The sequence below is a fragment of the Tetrao urogallus genome (genome assembly GCF_951394365.1).
Source record: "Tetrao urogallus genome assembly, chromosome: 13".
Lineage (NCBI taxonomy): Eukaryota > Metazoa > Chordata > Aves > Galliformes > Phasianidae > Tetrao > Tetrao urogallus.
Window position 1 is genome coordinate 8,087,297 of NC_136826.1, and position 20,350 is coordinate 8,107,646.

At 44.8% G+C, this 20,350-nt stretch overlaps 1 protein-coding gene across 1 annotated transcript; it reads left to right on the forward strand.

Moving 5' to 3' along the window:
- Nucleotides 1–142: 142 nt before the first annotated feature.
- Nucleotides 143–16,580, forward strand: LOC306951379 (SLAIN motif-containing protein-like; the record flags this gene model as incomplete). The annotated part of the gene is made up of 8 exons (XM_079541866.1): nt 143–852; nt 6,803–6,939; nt 8,806–8,955; nt 11,476–11,616; nt 13,172–13,489; nt 14,471–14,608; nt 14,770–15,082; nt 16,514–16,580. The coding sequence occupies 8 exons, from the start codon at nt 143–145 to the stop codon at nt 16,578–16,580; spliced, it is 1,974 nt and encodes a 657-aa protein (XP_079397992.1).
- Nucleotides 16,581–20,350: the final 3,770 nt, after the last annotated feature.

Here is a 20,350-nt window from a genome sequence, read left to right on the forward strand (position 1 = left end):
ACTTTGTGCCCTGATACCGTTTGCTTATTCTTATGAAAGTTGACATTTTTTGGCGTTCAAGTCACATTTCTTTGCAATACTGCGCACGTTTCTGTAGGCTTGATGTGTTTTTCCTGTCTTACAGTGAAGCAGTGTGTCTCAGATGATGGTGGTTCCTGGGAGCGCCCCGCTCATACAGCAGGACCGTGCTCTGGAGCCTGACGTGGGGCGAGGGCCGATGCAGAGCTCCGCCATGGGCCCCGGCACAGAGCCTGTGCCCGGCGAGGTGGGCCCGGAGCTGGAGGAGGTGCGGAAGCTGCAGGAGCTGGTGAGGAGGCTGGAGATCCAGAACCAGCACCTGAGGACGAGGAGTCGCAGGAGTGTGCTTGGCACAGCGCTGCAGAGCGAGATGCGCGCCGGCGTGGATAACCACGACTCTGGGCTCAACGGGATGGAAATCAACAACAGCATCAACGCGATGGCCGAGAAGCAAGAATTGCAAATCATGGCAGATCTGCACAGCAAATTGAGCAAAATCCGAAAAGAGGAGGGGGAGAACAACTGCTTCAGAAAAGACATAGGCGCCCAAACGCAGTACGGTTGCCTCAGTGCCCCTGGGGAGCTGTCGTCTGACACGTGTAAGGTGGAGATGAAGACTGATGATAACGTGAGGTGTTCGTCACGTGTGGATAGGAGTAATAGCACGGAGCTGATGGGGAACCTGGTCATTGCAGGTACTGAGCCCACGGTTAAAACAAGCCAACAAAATCCCAACAGAAAATGTGGAGATATAGAAAGCCTTTTGAATAACACGGCTCTGGATGAAGTGAAAGTGCTGGAACTTGAGAACTGCAATGAAGAAGAAGATAGCTGGTATGTATTTTGAAACTTTGGTAATAGGTAGGGTTTGCAGTGCTGCAGTGAGTTCCTATGGTTAAACATGCAATCTTTATTATAAGATATCATGTGGTTCCTACAGACCGCTTTGATTTCAGCAGCAAGAATGCAACTTCATTATTGATTGTTCTTATTTTAAGACCACTGTTCCGGAACGTTTTTTCCCCTAAATGTGTTGAGCTATAAGGCTGAACTTTTCCCCTTTAAGCTGCTGAAGCATGCATATAAAAATTCCTTTCCCTGTTAATGTCTTTATGGATAATGCAGTGAATTTTTAATCTTTTTATGCATAAGCATCAGATGCTGTATTTAAATCAGGATTTGGTAATACAGCCAGCTCAGAACGCTGGGAAGCTGCCTTTTGGTAGAATCTAAGATGACAATACGCTTCCATTTCCCGAACCTGGTTTCTTTGCAGTTAGCTGGTTTCTTTTGTTCACAGACGTCTTCTGAAACAGATCAATGATGTAATCCTTAACTGCCCTCACTCTGTGGGACTCTGCCAGCTGCCTCGGTTAGAGCCTGTTTGATAAACCAGCAGATGAATTTCCAGTGCCCTGCCAAAGCTAGCTGAAGTTTGAGAGTAATTCCTTCTTGTGCAGAAGCTGCGGTGTAAGGATTTACCCAGAGTTCTGAAAATTAAGAGTTTGTTAGGATAGCCTCAGGGATCTGCAAATTGTGTCTCCAGCTTATTCAGCTGGAGGTGAATCTGGCAGTGAAGACAGCATTCCTGGTTGGTTGCTAAAAAAATTTGTTAGCTCTTTTGAGGATAATCTTTTGTTTGTAGATGGAATAGAGCTCGGTAACTTAATGATGTCAGCTCAAATCTGAATTGCAAATTTTACTCAAAACCAGGCGAAAGCATTTTTCTGATGTCAAGATGAGGGAAGACTTATTTTCAGCATCAGTTTTGGAAAGGAATGTGTTAAGTTAGAAGTGCTCTTCTAAATCGATGAATGTGGTTTTTCTCCTGGGCGGTCAGAACTCGGTTGTCTTGACAAAGAAAGCAGGCACAGCTGGAGATCTGTCCAGGCAGCAAATGCTGGGCAGTGCAGCCATTGAGTTGGTTGATCTTTTCTTGAGTTGGTGGCTTATGTTCTTCTCTATCGAGTGTGAAAGTGGGAGCTAATGTACATAAAGTCAGTAGTGAAGGTCTGTGCTTATTGCTGAATATCTCACATTCTCCTCTTATGAACATCTCGTGCACTGGCAGATCCGCACAGGGTCCTGTCAGCAGGAGCCAGATAGCAGTGGGTCTGTGGGCTTTTTTTATTTAAAGAGAAAACCCCGAATGCTTTACGGATTTAGGATCAACTTTAATAAGGTGGCTTTGTTGATTGGTGGGATTTTGCACAGCCTGGACAGCAGCAATAGCCAGATATGTCAGGCAGTGCATTAGTCAGAGTGAGCAGCTTACTGTATTGTTATTTTGGCAGTCAATTAAAATATTATACGTGAGGAAAGAAGCTGCAGCTGCGATTGAAGCGCATCGTGTATACGTGGGTAGTTCTGACTTTGGGCAGTATCTGGGAAGCTGACGGTGGCTTTGCATTCTCCCATCCCTACCACAGCTGTACCAGCACTGTCCTTCTGGCCCCACCTTCCCATAACCGCAGGGCATCAGCAGGGCTTGCCTTGTGTAACATACAGACGGGTGGGATGGGTGAAACATGAGGTAGGGCGCTGCACACCGTGACTGTAACTCAGTACTGCTTGGTCTCTGTCCCTTGACTTGTTTCCTCAGGTCGCTTTCTCAAATAGCTGTTCAAAATTGTAAATCTCCCTGAAGCCAATCCGGCAGCCGTGGGCATCGTGTGCTGCTGGCTGCGTTGGGCCCTGCCCCGTATTGGTTTCCAGCCCGCTCCTCATTCTGCACGTCAGCTCCCCAGCTGTGGGAGGGCAGAGGGGAGCTAACCAGATAGGCAGGCAAATTCTGCCTTGTTTTCATCCCTGCCCGCTCTCCCTGCGTAATGGCTGTGTTGTGTTTTGTCTGTGAACGGAGCTCGTTGTTCTTCACGCCATGGTTTGTGTTGGGCATTTTGTTATGTGTTCCCATGCTGCCTGTTCTGCGCTTTGCAAATGGTCCCTCGCTTTTCCAATGTGATTGGAATTGCAGCAGGATAATTCGGATTCCAGCCACCCCTGAAACACAAACCTTTCCTGTGAGTGAGACTTTGCACAAAAGGGAGAAACAAATGGTAGAAGTATTGAAGAGGTCAGACTTCACAGAATCACAGAATTGGAGGGGTTGGAAGGGACCTCCAGAGATCATCGAGTCCAACCCCCCTGCCAAAGCAGGTTCCCTACACCAGGTAGCACAGGTAGGCATCCAGGCAGGTCTTGAACATCTTGAACAACTTCACTCTTTCTGCTTTCTGGATTGGGCTATTTCTACCCCTGTCCCTTTTGACCCATGTTTTTCCATTGCTGGAATGAGTAGCAACGCCTCCTCCATGCATCCATTCATTCAGCCATCAGGATGAAGAACAAGTGTAAGATGGCCTTTGGGCAGTCTTCCTAGCATGTCACACCCCTGTGTGGCTGTTATGTCTGCACCTCGCAGGGTTTCCATTCCTCAAATCCTGAATTTCAGCTGAAAACAAGCTGTGCCTTTCGCTCCGTGCTGTCTCCTGTTTGAATGGGGGTGTTGTTGTCAGCTGCTTTCACATCACAGAGCCATGGGAGAGCTCTGGGAGACGTTCCCTCCAATGGAGGTGTGATTCCCGTGCAGAGTTCAGGTGTTGCACCAACTCAGTGCCCTGGGGACAGGGCTGGGGGAGAGCTGCAGTCGCTCAGTACGTTCCAAAGGCCGTGCAGTAGTTCTGTGATCCTTCTTTGCCAAAAAGTGCATGAGTTAGCAGCAGGAACTTGCAAGCTTTTCAGACTTTAGACAAGCTGCTGGGGTACTTTTAGCTGTATCAGTTGCCTCTATTGCATTAACGCGTTGATGACTTAGAAACATTTCCCCTTGCCTGGCTTGTTTTAACAACGCAATGTGCCTTTGCTTAGCTGCAGGAAGCCGTTCTGATGGCGGTTGTGCTGTCTGCTCTCATGCACTGCCACGGCACAAGGACAGATGTGCTGCATGAGAGCTGCAGGAGCTGCTCGGTGCCGTGGCGGTGCTGTAGTGCAGTGCTCACAGCATCCCACGCTGCCTTGCAGACTCACGTCAGGACATTAAGCTAACACAGCGTTCAGACCTGCTTTGCCTTGATGCCTCGATTTTCGGTGTTTTGACCAGCAGTTACTCACCAGACAGACACAAAGAAGCAGTGCCTCTTCTGGGATTTGCTACGCAGTGTTAGTTTCCCTCTGCAGATGCTGTTTTGGGGAATGAAAGCTCGCACTGTGAATTGAGCTGTTTTGTGTGAGGACTTTTCTCCTTTCCTTTCCTGTTTCTCTTCTCTCAACACCTGGACAGTGTTTTTTCACTGCTGTTATTGGCATTTCTGTTTGGCAGCAGTGTTAGGTTTGGTGCTGGAACAGTAGAAGCACAGTGCTAGGTCTGAATCTCCAAAGGCTGTCATGGAAAGGAGCAGAACGTGAGTGCCTTGAATTACACGTGATATGGAGAAATTTTGGTGTACCCTAGAAGGTGCACTTACATCTCCATTGTTCTGAATGTATTTAGCTACCTCAGGTTCTCCTTGCATCCCAGATGGCTATTGTGTGTAGCGTATTTGGAACAGCTACAGCTGGTGCTGCTGCAGGTGATGTGTAATAAACCAGGTGTGTTGTAACAACTGAGATCCGTTTTGTTTCTGATTTAACTTAGAAATCAATTGGTCACAGCTCTTTCTGCAGTCTCAATTCTCATCTTGCAGTCTGCATTTGGACTGGTGTAAATGCTCTGTATGGCTCTGACCTTAATGTGCAACCACTGCTGGCTTGCCTTCTTGTAATTGAACTGATGTGTTGCCAAAGTGTGAGGAAGCTTTCATAGCAAAGTGTGCAATTTCAGAAGATTGCCTTAATAGTATTTCTGAGATTCTTGAGGCTGTTCTTTAAGGTGCTATGTTCAAAATCAGCTGAGAGTGGTTATTAGCTTCATCCATCCTCCTGCAAAGCGAACCCCAGGAGAAAAATCTCTGGAGGATTTTCTCCTTTTAGTGAGCTGGCATGTGCAAATATTGCATATTGTGAATTGTGCAGAATCTCACACTGTGCTGGCTGCACAACTAAGTGCCTTCCCCTTACCAAAGGTGCACTTCACAGCATACTTCATATGGAACAGGAAAACGTGGGCAGTAATGAGGAGGAACTAAGCATGCATTGCCCAAGGATTTCTTTACAGGCACATTAGAAAATCTCATTGATATTTGATGAATTACACAGCAAATCCTGATATATCAAACTGTGCCTATTTGCTTAGTGTCCCTTTCTGAGTTTTGTGTTAGGCTTTACAAGTTATGGCCTTCCCAGAGCTGCTAAAAAGGAAAAGAGCAAAACTGACACTGAAATCAAGCCACGATTCCTCAGAAGACATCTATAAATTGCCTGGCAGTGCTCTGAAAAATGGAGTTGTCCTTACTTAATTGAGTTTAGTTAATTTATAAGTGAGACCATCTGTGGCCAATAGAGCTGTCAGCTGAGGAATGAGCCCTTGGCTGCCTGCAGGATGGGCTGCTCTGCTCTGCTCTGCTCCTGTGCCATCATTCTCAGCTGCTGTGCTCCTGGGGAGAAGCATCACGACGAGGAACCTCTGAGGAGGAGCGGAGCAGTGTGAGGACTTCCCAAAGTGGAGCAAGGTTGTCTCCCATAATCTAAAATAAGCAGGGAGCAGTGTGACCTGCCCTGCCCTGCCCTAAGGAGGCTGCTGGCCTCTTTTTGGTTTTATGCTGCTTTTTCAGTGTGAACTGTGAAATAAACCCAGGGAGAGAGCTCTTCTTTCTCTTTTATTCAGTCAGAGCAGTTGTAACGCCTGCTTGGTACACAGACAGCAAGATCTGCTTTTGAGGTCTGTCATAAAAGACAGTGCTGTACATACAGGAATCTTCGTGTTGACGTTTCTCAGCATTTCCTTTGTCGATGGCAAAGTAGCTTTTGGAGTTGTTTTTATTTTGCATGTGGTTTTATGTAAAGTTTGGTACAGACAAACTCCTGTGTGAGCCATGGTTGCACAGACTGAATTGGGGCTGTTTGGGTGACACTCTGATGGTGAAGTCAGTGTGTGTGCAGGCGTGCAGGGAGCTCACCTCATGGCATTTCCAGAGAGAAGTTGTGTGCTTCCGAAATGGTGAAGGTGCTGCTTTACAGGTGATCAGCTGTAAGTCATCCAAGACCGTAAGCTGATTAAATCTGGTTATACATAAGGCTTATCCTGTATGTATGTGCAAAACGATGCTAGGTACATTACAGCTGTCAGAAGCTTAGCCTACAAAAGAAAAGTTGGTATACTCCAAGTTCTACTTTCTAATTGTTCAAAGGTCTCTAAAGCTTTTAATTAAATGGTTTTTCCCAGTACAGAGCTGTGCCTTTTTTGTGTGCATGTGTGTTTAAACAAACAAACCATTAAAAGCAGTTAGGCTGCTAAAAGAAGATGAAGAAGATGGAATTAGCTCCTCACCCTTACCAGCTTTTGTCATCTCATTCACGCATGTTTTTTGGGTGGGAGAGGTGAAGGAAGGGATGACAGATGATGGCCAGCAAGCCAAATGGAAATGGGTGCTCAACAACTTAGTTTCAGCAGTAGTTTAGCATGCTAGGCTTGAACCTTGCCTTTTGGCAGCTGTGCACGTATTTCTCTGTGAAGCAGTCTCTAAATTAGAGTTCAACGGCCATGCCGATCAATTTGCTTTCCAGGTCACAGTTTGCAATTTAACCTTTTCCCTCTTAGTTGGGATGACTTTTCTGTCGCTTCTGTAAGTGCTTCTCCTGAGGTTGGTGCGTGAGTTAATTAACGAGTGTTGTTCCTGTCCTCCCAAAGGCTGTATGTGTCCCCGAGGAAATCTGTTGTCCATCAGAAGACAGGCTCGCCTTTGCTGTGGTGCCGGCAGGTGCTGGACAATCCCTGCCCTGAGACAGAAACCGCCTGCCGGACTCTCATCAGCAGGCTGGACCAAGGTATGTAAACCACGAGCATCGCGGCTTTCATTTCCACCTGCCTGCTTTCTATCCTTGAGGAGCAATAAAATGAGAGACGCAAAGTCTGCGGTCACCTCACTGCAGGATATCTGTAGGGGCGGCACGCTGGGTTGTTGTGCTCTTGCTGTGTGTTTGTACAGCACTGCGTGACACCCTATCAGCTGGTGAAGGTAAGAGTTTGTTCTGTAAACAATGCCGTGTTGATTACAAGTGATAGACTGCACAGCCTCGCTCTTGTGTCCTGCCTCCGTGCGTCTTTTTATGTACAAACCCTAAAACCACTGAAAGACATTTCAGTTTTCAAACTCCTAACTGAGGCCCATTGATACTTAGAGACCTTGAATATAAAAACTTGTAGGAAAAATCGTGGTTTTGGGGTGATTATATTAAATCTATCATTAAAGCTTTCTTTTCTATCTAGAAAGTTCTAGTATGGTTGAGTGTTTCTAGTGCTGATCATTTTTGCTTTCTCTTACGTTATTACCTGGGTAAAATAGTTGTCTGATGCTGAGAACTTACGATAAAGAAGTGCTAAAATCTGTAACTTGAAGAAATGGTGTGAGTTGGGCACATTCTTTCCTCCAGTTTTACCATCCCCTAAAATGGGGTGCACAGATGTTTCCCAGAGCACAGAAGGCTCAATCCCACGTTAACGGTTCTCTGATGTAAAAGCTCTTGGAATGGATGCATAGTTTACCCCATCACACAGGGGAGGAGGTTGTTTCATTTCTACGTGTCTGTAGTACATCACCTGGAAAACATCTGGTGGGTAATCCCACCTTTGTCTTTTCACATATGCTCCTGGTTTGAATTTAAAGTTGCTCTGAGCTGAATCACAGATAACCAAGGCACTGATGGGGCTAAAGAGAACAAATAACACGTCTCTGTGTTGTGCATCTTTCTCTACCATACAGCTTTCCTGTACAGGCAGCTGCTTAGCCTTGAAATTCCTGATTTAAGATAACTGACCACTGTTTGTTCTCAAACTTCATTTGCTTCTATAAAACATCTGCACTTAACAATTTAAATGAGGGCTCATTTGATTAACTCTTTGCTTCCTCACCGAAATGTGTTGGGCTTTATTGGCAGACCCTCTCCTTTTTTAACTAAAACAGTTAATATTTGTTAGCAGAGGGGAACCTACAGCTGCTCATATAGTGAACCCTCATTAATTTTCCTTGCTACTGTTCTCCTCATTGCGAGGGTGTGGTGGGCAATTGGAAACGTGCAGATCACATAGAGAATCATTACCTGAGTGTTGCAGCTGCACATTTCCACATTCAGTGAGCATGGACGTGCCCAGCTCTGCTGCCTGCCTTTGGGAGTGTTTCTGTAACTCGCATGCAAGTGCCTGCACTGAATGAATGTTTCAGAATGGCTGTTTTTCACACTCATTTGCTCTCCTTTTAATCTAAAGTCACCGTTTTTTATGGTTTGATGTTTTTGATTCTATCGTTAGGAATTCAAAATAAAACATAAAGCTCAGTGATGCTCTTTAAAAGGAAGGTGTAACAGTGATGGGTGTTTATGAAAACAGCCGCCTTCGAAGACCAGCACTGAAACTTGCAGGAACGTGGAACATCTTCAAAGCAGAGTTTGTCAGAAGTTATTCCTGGAGTTCTTCAAATGTGTCAGAACAAAGCAGAGGGGAGAGGAGGCCAAGGGAAGGGCTGCTGTGTTGCTGCCTGCGCCTTCTGCCTGCTGCCAGCAGGAAGCCTCAGTCCAAGCCCGTCTTCTACGACATTTAATAATCTTGTTTGACCTTATGCCTTTCTTTATCTTTTACTGTTTGTTTTGAAACACAATTTGATAACCTTTGTGGCTTTTCTGTATTTTTCCTTCTAGCCAGTAGATGGAAAAACCTGTATTGCAGTCCTCTGGCCTCACCAAGTGCACATAATTTGAATACAGAGACAGGCTCCTGTAGCAATGCACTAAACTCTCCTGGGCATCTCAAATCGACTAACAAAGCACTACTAACCTGTGGCAGCTCAGGTATGGCATGACAGTAGAGCAGTGCAACCTGTGGTGTTTAAAATGCAAGGAGTGTTACTAATGGACACAGGGGAAAAACTGTCAAGAGCTGTAAGTCCACCCATGGGGTTTTCTCACTTTAATTTGCTTTCTTACCCAGATTTCATCTATTATGTGGGAGAAAACCTCCTTGCATGCTAAATGTCTTGTAGCTATATTGTGGTTTTGTTTTTAGAGCGTTTAATATATTTTTAAACTGACCCACTTTGGTCTTGAATAATGTTATGGTATGTAGGTAATAGTTATATAAAGTAACTTGGATTCTGGTTGGGTTTGTGTGTGTGTGTGTTTTATTTTCTAAAGCTTACGAAGCTTCTTTTGAAAATATTGGTTAATGTGGACGACAAAAAAAGAAGCCCTGTGCTTTGTTAGAGAAGGCACAGCTTCCAGGGCAAGTCTTCATATGGGGTGAGTGAACAACTAAAGGCAAACAGCAAAAGCTCTCCATCAGACTTAGTTGTGTTTGGGGTAGGATTTCCTAACTCAGAGGCAACTCCAACAAAATTCCTGTTGAAAGGCTGCATTGGCTATAATAACAAAGCTTCTTCTCAATGCCTTGGCCTCTAGGCTGCATTTGCTTGTAAGCTGCTGCCTGAAGGGTCCATGTAGGCTCTGTCAAGGAGCGTCATTTATCCTGATGCAGTTCACGGTCTGTTTAAGTCCAAAAGCTTTGCCTGTTGGCTCCTTATCAAAAGAATCTTCCTTGTTTTTTCTTCTCTTCCCCTTTGTGGGATCACTATATCCTAATTTGCATGTTTAAAAACAAAGCATGTTAACAGATTCAGGCTTGAAACTTGATGTTGAACAAACCTTTTTTGAAACAACGCAATGCCTTGCAGATGTGTTTTCCCAGCTGCAGGAGATCTGCTGTAAATAGAAATGAACGTTGGCCTCTGTTTTGTAAACAGAAGGATGCACTTGCACCTGGTTATGTTCACAAGTTGAAATCTCTGGGGAAAAAGCTCTAAATCAATTTCTTTTATCTGTACTAAAAGAAAGGTTCCTTGTCTTTCTTGTGAGGTTGGTTGGTATCAGGAAACTTGGATTTTTTTTCCTGGCAGTTTTTCTACACGCAGTGTGTGTACTCTACTTTCAAAGAGCTCAGTGTTGGCCTGGTATTGCTCCTGCTTTTGCCATAGGGAGCTGTTCTGGTGGGCACTCAGAATGTGACAGGAGGAACTTTGCCTTAACCCCACATCTCTCACTCATTTATTTTTTTTTTACTAATGTTGTTTTGTCAGCAGAATGAAACGCTTGAAGGGCAGTTGATGAAGGATTCTTACGGTCTATAAAATTGTTCTTAATTTCTTCTTTCCCATCTTCTTTCTTACTGGAGGTGATTTTTCTGTGCTTCTGTTGCCACCGAGCGTTTCCAAATAATATCAGCGCCTAAATTTGAACTCTGCCAACTGTTCCAAGCTGTACCATGCAAAGCAGTGGTATGGAACTAATACAAGTTGAGTCTGTTATCCTTCTCCTGGCTTTGAACTGATGCTCAGCACTCAGAGCTCTGTCGTTAGCTGTTCCTTGCATCAGAGCATCAGCCTTCCTCTTTTAATCAGAGTGAAGTATTTCTGCAGCACCTGAAATTCTTCATTATACTGCATCCCACAGGTGCAACCCTCAGTAGTAAGTTCAGTCTCAGTGCTGGAGTGCCTTGCTTTGGAGGGCATCACGTATTGTGCCATGCACACACAGCCCTTATGCCACAGTTACTTTTCTACTTCTGCATCTGTGAGCATCTTCAAACTGGAGTGCTAGCAGATAGCATTCTGCACTTGATGATGATGTTGGTTTTTTACATCGTTGTTCTGAAGGAAAATTATTTGTTCCTCTTTCTCGTGCCTGACGTATGGAAAACTTCACTGGGAGAAAGATCCTTCCAGTTTGGTTTTTGTAAAGGTTTCGTCGCCTGTTCTATCTTGCACTGTGAGAGCGTAGTTAATGATAAGAGGAAGGAAACAGATAAACCTCAAGGATGAGGAAGAGGTAACCCTGCATAAACTGTGCTTTACAGAAGCAATGTGTGGGACTGATTTTTGAGGTACCGCAGTGTGAAAGCCTCTTGGATCCTTTTTGTCCTTCGGCTGCCAGCTGACACCCTGGCAGAAGCATCCTGCAACTTCTGCTTAATATCTAGATCAGCAGGTGTCCCTTTCTCAGAACAGGCAGAAAGAATGAATACTGACCTTAGGAAAAACTATTTGTAAGCTCAGACTTAGCAGTAACATCTATGTTGCCTTCTGTCCAGAAGGTGGCAAATTTCTCCCTACCCAAAGGACATCTGCCTCCTTAGAACTGCAGGTTAAAAAGCTGAGCAGGGTATTCTCATGTCACTGCTAACTTCTTCATTATTTCCATCAGACCTCAGCTTTGTAACTGCACTGGTTATTAGTACAGGGATAAATGCTCTTCTGCTCATCCTTGTTTTGTATGCGGATGCCTGAATGCTTCTTCTGTTCTTCCTTTTCCCTCCTACAGGTTATTTAAGCATGCATTCTGCACTGAGCTCACAGTCATCTGTGGACAGCGAGCTGAGCACATCTGATGACTCCATCTCCATGGGATATAAGCTGCAGGACTTGACTGATGTCCAGGTTATGGCACGCCTTCAGGAAGAAAGTACGTGACAGCCATTTCCTTTGTGGTACAGTCTTAGAATTGTAGAGAAAAGTAGGTGCATTTCAGCTGTTCTTCTCTTCCCCCCACAACAAAAGGGTTTAATAGATCATTTGGAATGTTTGTGTTTTGCTAGAGCTTCCTTTCAACAGTCCACAGCCACAAATTGCCACTTACAACTTAGCAGTGGTGCAGCATTCTCAAGATTAAACCTCCTAGAGCAGGGGATGGTCTTGAAGATATTATCCAAAGCCCCCGCCGTGTTAAACATACCAGCAGCCTTCTGCCTTCAAACTGTTCTATCCCAGCTGCCTCTCAAATGCAGGTGGTGTTTTGTGAGTGTTTCAGGGCAGTGGCAGCAGCTGCCTGCAGTTACCGGTCTGGTTGCTGTTACCTTGCTTAGCCAACAGGAGCAACCGTGCAGCTGCAGCGTGTGTAGGTTTGGGGAAGTGTTCCAGCTGAAAAAATAACCCAGCTGAGTGTTTCCCTTGTAAGTTTATTTCTTTTTGGAGCGAAGTTGCCTGACTGCAGTCTGAAATCACATTGGAAGCTGGCTGGAGCACTGAATGTTACAAGCTGTGTTTGCTGCTGTGTTGAGTCAAACCCAGAGTTTGGAAGTACTAAAACTGAAAGAGCTGAAATTACAATTTAAATTAAAATGCTCAGAGATGGCTCTGCAAATTCAACCAGGCATAAAGCATCTGTGTTGTAGCGTGGGGGGATTTCAGGGCCCTGATGCAGCTCCCATTAAATCATTGGTTGGAATTTCTGTTGACCTCAGTGGGATTTGAATAAGGTCCTAATTGAAGATTGAGGTGGAACAAAGCAGTTGGATCTGTTGGCCTCTGCAAATTCATCGTTAGATTCGCGAGAAATAAGAATGAAGTTCTGTTTTCCTTCCAATGAGCACTTTTTGTAGAGAGAAAAGAAGTTTTTCAGAATGTGAACTGGCTCATTTTTTTTTAAAAGTCCCTTCAATCAGTTTGCTAAGTGAGTTACTGGTAAGAAGTGGTTGTGTTTGGGTAGGCAGGAAAGCTTCTTCTATAAGGGCACCAGTTGGGTGAGGAGCTACAAGGAAGCCAAGCAGAGGCAGACAGTGAGAAGCAGGTATTTATTCGCTTGCAAGGTGAAAGTTCAAATCTGTGCTTCAACCTGTTGCAATGCAGGTGGCTGATGCAGGTGGGTGCATGTTAATTGCACTAAAATATTCATGCTGTAAATTAGACTCATGTATGTATTTTACCTAACAGCTTGTATAGTAATGCGCACTCTGGCAGTGTTGCTACTCGTGTATGTGACACAAGGAGCAATTTGGGTCATTTTGAATATTAACCCTTCGCTCTGACGACACAGTACTGATATAGGTGATGCTATTCCAGCTTAGAGATCCAATACGCTGAGAACATCTTTGCTAAGATACTTAAATCAGCCCAGGCCTCCTTCCAAAGTGAGGTGAACGACCAGCAGAATCGTCGCTTCTAACGAAGCGCTGCACGCAGGTGGGGAGATTTTGCTGTGAGGTGGGATGACGTGGAGCTGCATTACCACCCCCCTGCAGGTCTCCGCCAGGACTGCGCCTCCAGCTCAGCGTCCGTATCGCGCCGCAGCTCCAGCGCCTCCCTGCACTCCCTGCGCAGGGGTACCTACAGCGACCAGGAGTTCGACACCTACAGCCTGGAGGACGAGGACGATTACGACTGTTCCCTGTCGTACCGCAGTGCTCACAGATACTCACCGTCTCCGCTCAGCTCCCCCAGATGTCAGTCCCCTTCTTCCAGTGCAGACTATAGCAGGGCCTCCGCCTCTCGTATCCGTCCCCCGCGGAGATCTGTGCAAAGCCCGATGCAGGACCGGCTGAAGTATGGCAGCAGTGAAGGTGAGCCGGTCGTGAGCTTTTGACATGGGGTAATTAAAACGTGTGTCTGTTTTGCTTGGATAACAGAACTATTTGGAATCGTTTTCTTCCTGCCAGGGCCACTAGTCATACTAGTTTTCTGTATTTTAATGGCACAGTTATGTTAATGGAAGGGAAAAACAGTCTTGAAGAGTCTGATCATAGAATCATAGAATCACTCAGGTTGGAAAAAACCTTAAAGATCATTGAGTCTAACCATGACCAATTACTCTAACTAACAACCTGCTGTTAAATCGTGTCCCTGAGCACCACATCCAGATGGATTTTGAACACATTCAGGGATGGTGACTCAGCTACCTCCCTGGGCAGCCTATTCCAGTGCTTAACAGCCCTTTCTGCAAAGAAGTTTCCTGATATCCAACCTAAACTCACCCTGGTGCAACTTGAGGCCATTTCCCCTAGTCCTGCCACCTGTCACCAGTGAGAAGAGACCAACCTCACTCTCCCTGTAAGCACCTTTCAGATATTGAAAGAGAGCAAGTGTCTCCCCTCAGCCTCCTCTTCCCCAGACTAAACAGCCCCAGTTCTTTCAGTCTCTCCTTATATTGCATATTTTCCAAGCCCTTCACAAGCCTTGTTGCCCTTCCTTGGACCTGCTCCAGCATCTCCGTGTCCTTTCTGTACTGAGGTGCCCAAAACTGAGCATAGTGCTTGAGGTGAGGCCTCACCAGTGCCGAGTACAGGGGCAGGATTGCTTCCCTAGACCTGTTCACCACTCCATTCCTGATACAAGCCAGGATGCCATTGGCCTTCTTGGCCACCTGGGCACACTGCTTTTGAAGTGTTCATTTCAAGAACTGCTGTTTATTGGGAATAGTCGATTGGAATTAATTACACACCTGTCTACCTTAAGTGCATGGATTTTTCTAGGAGTAGTCCATACTGTTACACATCTTGGTTGCTACCAGAAGCAGCCAGTGGTGAACTTGCTCTTGATTTCAGAGGAGATGCGCCACAGCATGCCCAACCTGGCCAGGACGAGCCTTCGAGCCTTGGAGTCTGTGAGAAGCAGTCGCAGCTTGGAGTCGGATCTGCAGGTGCCCAGCAGTCGACTTTCAAGAATTCAGCAACCATCAGCAAGTCAGTGCAGCACTTCTACACACTGCTGTAGTGGATATCGTTTGGTTTTGTTTTTTCTTTTTCTGTCTAAAACTTCCTGACAAACACGGAGGCCCTTAAGAGGCCCAGTACCCTGCTGTGTTCTTAAAATACTGAGCTGTTATTTCTCATTCCGTTTCTAGGTCTGGCTCCCAGTAAGCTCAGGTATTCCTCCAGTGCTGGCCAGTCTCCCCTAACAGTGCGACAACCAATGAAAGCTGGGTCATGCACAAACTCTCTATTAACACCCAGGCAGCCGGTGAAAGCTTGCAGTTACACAGCTCCTGTCAGCGGAGTTCGAAAGCCACAGGCATCTTCCCTTAGCACAGGCCCTTCCAGTGGCAGTTCCACTTCTAGAAGCTTGGTCACTGTGGCAAAAAATGCACCCCTGAAAGCACGCACATCTGTTGGAGGAACTTCAGTGCCCAAGAGCAAGCTGACGCCGCCGTCCAAGAGGTAAGACTTCAAGCCTTGCAGGCTTCAATCTCTGCCTTTATTGCGCAGATTAGAAACTTTTTAATAGAGCAATACTCATTTTGGATTTCTTTTAAAAGAGAGCCATAAGCACAGAGTTGAGGCAGAGCTACTGATTATATCTCCTAAGCCATTTGATTGGGAAATGGTTGAATTGTGGGCTCAACTTTATTTGTGCAAGAGATGAACATTATGGCATGTTTTTATTTGGTGCATACCTCTGGCTTTAGGAAAGAAAGCATCTTCCCAAAATACTTCCCAAAATGAACTCTCTTTACTGGGAATATAATAATCTTCCTGAATGACTGACTTTGCCTCCATCTTTAGCTAGGACAGTTTCCAAGGCCCACTGAGTTTGTAGAAGAATCTGAAAAGTAGGTATAATAGACATATACTTAGGACAAACCTTGGTTCTTTGTCCTGTGTCATTAAAATAACTTCATACCCTTTTCAAAAGCTTGAAAGCAGAACCCAAATTATCCCTGACCCGTAATTTGTGTCCTTGTTGCACAAGGAACTGATTGAGAGGCTGTATTTTAACTCAGTGTGGTGCAATTGGATTGGTTTGAACAATTATTCCTAACTCTTTAGTTTTTATGATTGGATACTTAAATATTTAAACAGTGGATATCTGAGGTCTGTAGATAGTCTAAAGCAACTGCTCCTTAGTCAGAGCGTAAACTCTTTAAGGAATAAAGCAGCCTTTAAAATGGTTGTACCAACTATATGCACAGAGTGCTTTGTGCCATTAGAGCTAAGTGTTCTCTTATTCCATCATCCCCAGCCATCTGCTGTACTCCCACGTATGGCAAATCCCCTACCAAATTGCCAAAAGCTACTTTTTCTTTTTACAGCTATTTGCCGTGCAGTTTTAATGTAAACTTTTAATGGGAAATTAAGCTGATTCTACATCAGATGGTTGGACTGGATGATCTTGTAGGTCTTTTCCAACCTTGGTGATCTATGATTCAGATTGATAAGCAATATTGCATTGTGACTTTCTGATGTGTAGATGTCCCTTTGTAGCCTTAAGTTAACCCATATTGTATCTACTTGAAAACAAAACACATAAGTGCTTAACTTGTAGCAGCACTCTGCATACAGCCTGATGCTATTTCATGTATTTAGCCACTCTTGCCAGAAAAATGTATTTATTCTGACTCTGGCATGAGAAAAAAACTCACAATAGTGTTCATCATGTAGCACAGCAGGTTAAATATGTCATTGCTGAAGTAGCTGCAGGTCTGGGGGGAGAGGCTGCTGCATTTTACCTGAGGCGGGCAGGTGCTGATGTTGTCCTAAGGCAGCTGCTGCAAAAGCCCAGTGCAAGCTGAAGCCTCAAACACATTCCTGTGCAATCAATGGAAACGTTGTTTCTTGTAGCTGTGAGTGATTCTTTGTCTCCCAAACCAGATTTCTTCAATCAGCAAAAACCACGCCAAGCACTGTGGACGATTCCTGGAAGGAAGGGTGTTACTGACACAACCCAAAACGCCGATGCACTGCCAAACACCTCTGTGAAGCAGAACCCCAGCTGGCTGGGCTTGAGAACGTTATTTTAAAACAATATTCTATTTGAGAGACCCATGGCATTGGGACTGGTGTATATAGAGCTCCTCTCCTCTTGAATGCAAACTATCCTTGCCTTCCAGCACTCTGGCACAAGCCTGTCCTCTGAGCGGTACTGTGCTCCAAACACATTGCTGAAATGAGTCTTCATACGAGGACCAAAAAGAGCCTTATTTCATAGTAACCTCTAATTGCAGCCCTTCGGAAGGCCTGTCACAAAAAACAACTTCTTAGGACCTGCTCCTCAGGATGCTTGCCATAACAAGGCTGCCAGGTGTCCTGCTTGGGCCACACAGCAGCTTTCAGCAGCTGCTAGGGCATGTTTCACAGCAGTGGCAGGGGGAGACTAGAAATAGCTGTATAGGTGTTAGAAGTAAGACTTTTTAACTTCAACCTGGTGTACTCTAATATTTGTTTGAAACAACTTTTTTTTTTTAACTTCTGTATAGTATGTATTTCTGCTAATTTTTATTGTGTGTTCTAGGAGACAAAGCAGGTTTTTATAACTGTAGTCTACTTTGAGCTGTTGTATTCAAGCGTGTGCATCACAGTTCACAAGTGAAGGAGCAGTACACAATATTTGTGTGGGTTTGCAAGCAGCCAGTTGCAGGGACAGGGGATGCTCTTTGGAAACTGCTGTTTGTCACCATCTTCGTGTATCAGAGGAAGCTAACAAACACCAGTAACAGGTAAACTCTTTAAAAGATAGCTCCCCTGACTGATTTGACTTGAAGCGTTGCCCTTAGGTCTTTCAGCTCGCCCCTAACTGCCCTCCTTTTTGTAGAAGAGTTTTTCTACCGTCTCTTTGGCTATGAAGCATTCTGTTTCAACATCCTTTTCCTCAGCAAGTGCTGCAGGCTCTGACTTCTGTCTTAGTACACAAAATATGCACTGATAGCAACATTCTCCCTGCCATCAATGTGATTTTGATAGTGTAGTTTAATAAAATGTTATGGTGCTGAAATAGATCTGCCTTACTCAAACAGTGAGCCTCTCTGAGTGTTTTTGTGCTAGGAACGAGGCTGCAGAAGTCTCCTTCAGTCTTTCATCTCCATCAAGAGACTTCCACTGGAGACCTGCTTACATAGGCAGAGCTTTGTGATGTAAGTATTGCTATTTATCTTTCAGCTCCTTGGATTTCATAAGAATGAGGTAGTTTTACCAAAGGAAAACAAGTCACAGCATTCAGTTCATGTCTTCTATAGAAGGGGCCTCAGCAAAATAAAGTATGTGAGGCAATACTTGCAACTTGGAAGCCATTTAGGCTTTGCAGTGACCTCTCTGCAGTGTTTGCTTTAAAAAAGATAGTTGTATTAAATTCATGAGCTCCAGACTAGTCTCATGTATGTGTTCCACTACTGAACAGTTAGTGCACCTGGAAGATAATGCTGGCACAGAACTGACTACACTATAAGCTGACTTTTCTGTGTAAGGGGATGAGAGAAGAGTTACACACAGGAGCAGCCTTTGGCAGGTGTGTAAACTTTGAGACCACAGTTATTACCTCTTGAAAGAGATACCTGCAAGCTAATGAGAACTGAAGTAACAACAGTTCTTTTTGTTACACTATTAGCTGAATACCATAATTCCCCTGAAGTTGAAATAACCCTCTTCCACTTGAGAACAACTGCTAAACCCTGGGGGAAGGAAAAAAAAAAAAAGATACCCCTGTAAGTCTTGAAACCAATTCCAGCCAGTGAAAGGACAAAAAGGAAGGCTCAGGTAACTGCTCATAACATGAGAAGACAGACAGATGTGACTGAGTTCTGCTCCTTCTCCCAGCTTCCCTCCCTGTCACCTGTTGAAGTGCCTGAGATGACCATTAGCAAAGAGGCTTCTCCCTGCTCCATGCTAAAGCCCTGAAGGTTGCTAGCACTGTCTTGAAGCTTTTCCTTCATGCAGAAGGTTCTTAAACACTTCTGCCTGGTGGAAGAGATGGAAACTCACTGTACTGAGCTCGCCTTTCTGTGTACTGGCACAGTAAATAAGAGACTAGCACCATTTCAGTTAGACTTTTCTATTGTTGGAGGGTTTTATTATGGTCTGTACACCAAAGGTAGGAACATGTCTGCATTTTCCATGCAGGACATTTTTCTGCAGTCTCTGAAATTGAGACAGCTGCTACTATTCAATCAGATACTTGAGGAAAAGTAAAGCTTTCTGAAGAAGTGAAAGTGTTCAAATATTTCAACATTATATCCTAGTTAAATCTTACCAGGCATGTGATATTGTTTCTATGAGATGTACACAACAAACTGCTGCTGTAGGCATTTCTACACAGACCTGAGGCTAACACAGAAGCAAGCAAGAAAGTTAAGCACGGTCTCATTCTGAGATGAGCTTCTGCTCAAAGTCATGGGCATTTTGAATATAGCCTGATACTGACAAGCACTTGAGGATGGCTCTCTTCTGAGGAAGGACAGCCCTCTGCTTTTGGTCCATAAATCAGAAGTGCTACAGAATACTCAGCTCTGTAAGTGCTACCAAACTGATGAGGTGTTAATTCAGGATAAATCCCTTCATTCCTTTAGACATTCTCATACTGGGTGATTTCCTTCAGATTTTAATATTCTGCATTGTCTCCAAGCCCTCACAGACATCGTTAAGATGCAGTGTTTCTTTGCCTCCAACCACGGTAACTATTCACTGAACTTGAACAATTTCTGCAAGTTGAAGAGGAAATCTAACTTCCTCATGCTGATACATGAGCCTACATCCAACACCTAACACTACAGCACCTATTTAACATTCCTGAGATAGATGAAAAGCTACTAAACTCTGTAAAACTTATTTTTAAACACAGAGGCTGAAGAGCAAGACAGTGAGCTTAGCAGCTGCTGCAGTGAATCAGCCTGGCACAGCACAGGGAACTCTTCCAGGAAGGTAGGATCTTCCCCACCATGACTAGAGAAAAGACAGACTGTGCTCAGGACAATGGGATTTCATCTCAAGTCACTGAAAATTGCTTTAAAACAATTTCCCAGACAGATTTTAATGTAGCTTCCAAATAACATCACCACTGCCTTATCATCACTTCCTTTTATGTTCCCTCCAGCCTTTCACATGAACTGAGCAAGCAGGCATCTCATCCCACGCATCTTTTAGCATCTCCCTGTCCTAGGAACTCATAGATACTGTGAGCTAAAACCAAGGAAAAACAGATTCTTCCCCTCACCATACATAAAGCCACTGTCAAGTCATGGTAGGCGTCAAAGCTAAGTGAGAATCCTCTCAAAGCTGAGAGGTAACACACAGCCTTTGCAGGAGCTGTGGCACAGCAGCATTTTCCCACGTGCTTTCTCAAGCGGCCACAGAGGGCGACACAAAGCTGGAAGCTGCAGCAGTGCACAGGGAGACCCACACCCCAGGTGCACACTGGTTTCCAAACAGCTCCTCCATCCAGTGCCAGACAGCTTTTCACACAGCTAAGCACATCTCCTTTCTGTACAGTAATTTTATTTAACCAGGTTAACTTTGTTTTTACACTAATGCCTCAGTGCATCCTTTAAAAGGAGAGGAAGTCTTTAAAAAGTGTTTGTACATAAGACAACAAATCATAGAAATTAACACAGTAACATCAACAGTCCCTAAAACATGCACAACTGTACACTGAGCTGTGGGTGGTTGTAAGGGTAAGGAGGAGAGGAAGGGCTCTCCTTCCCATCTACTTCCAGGTAAGAC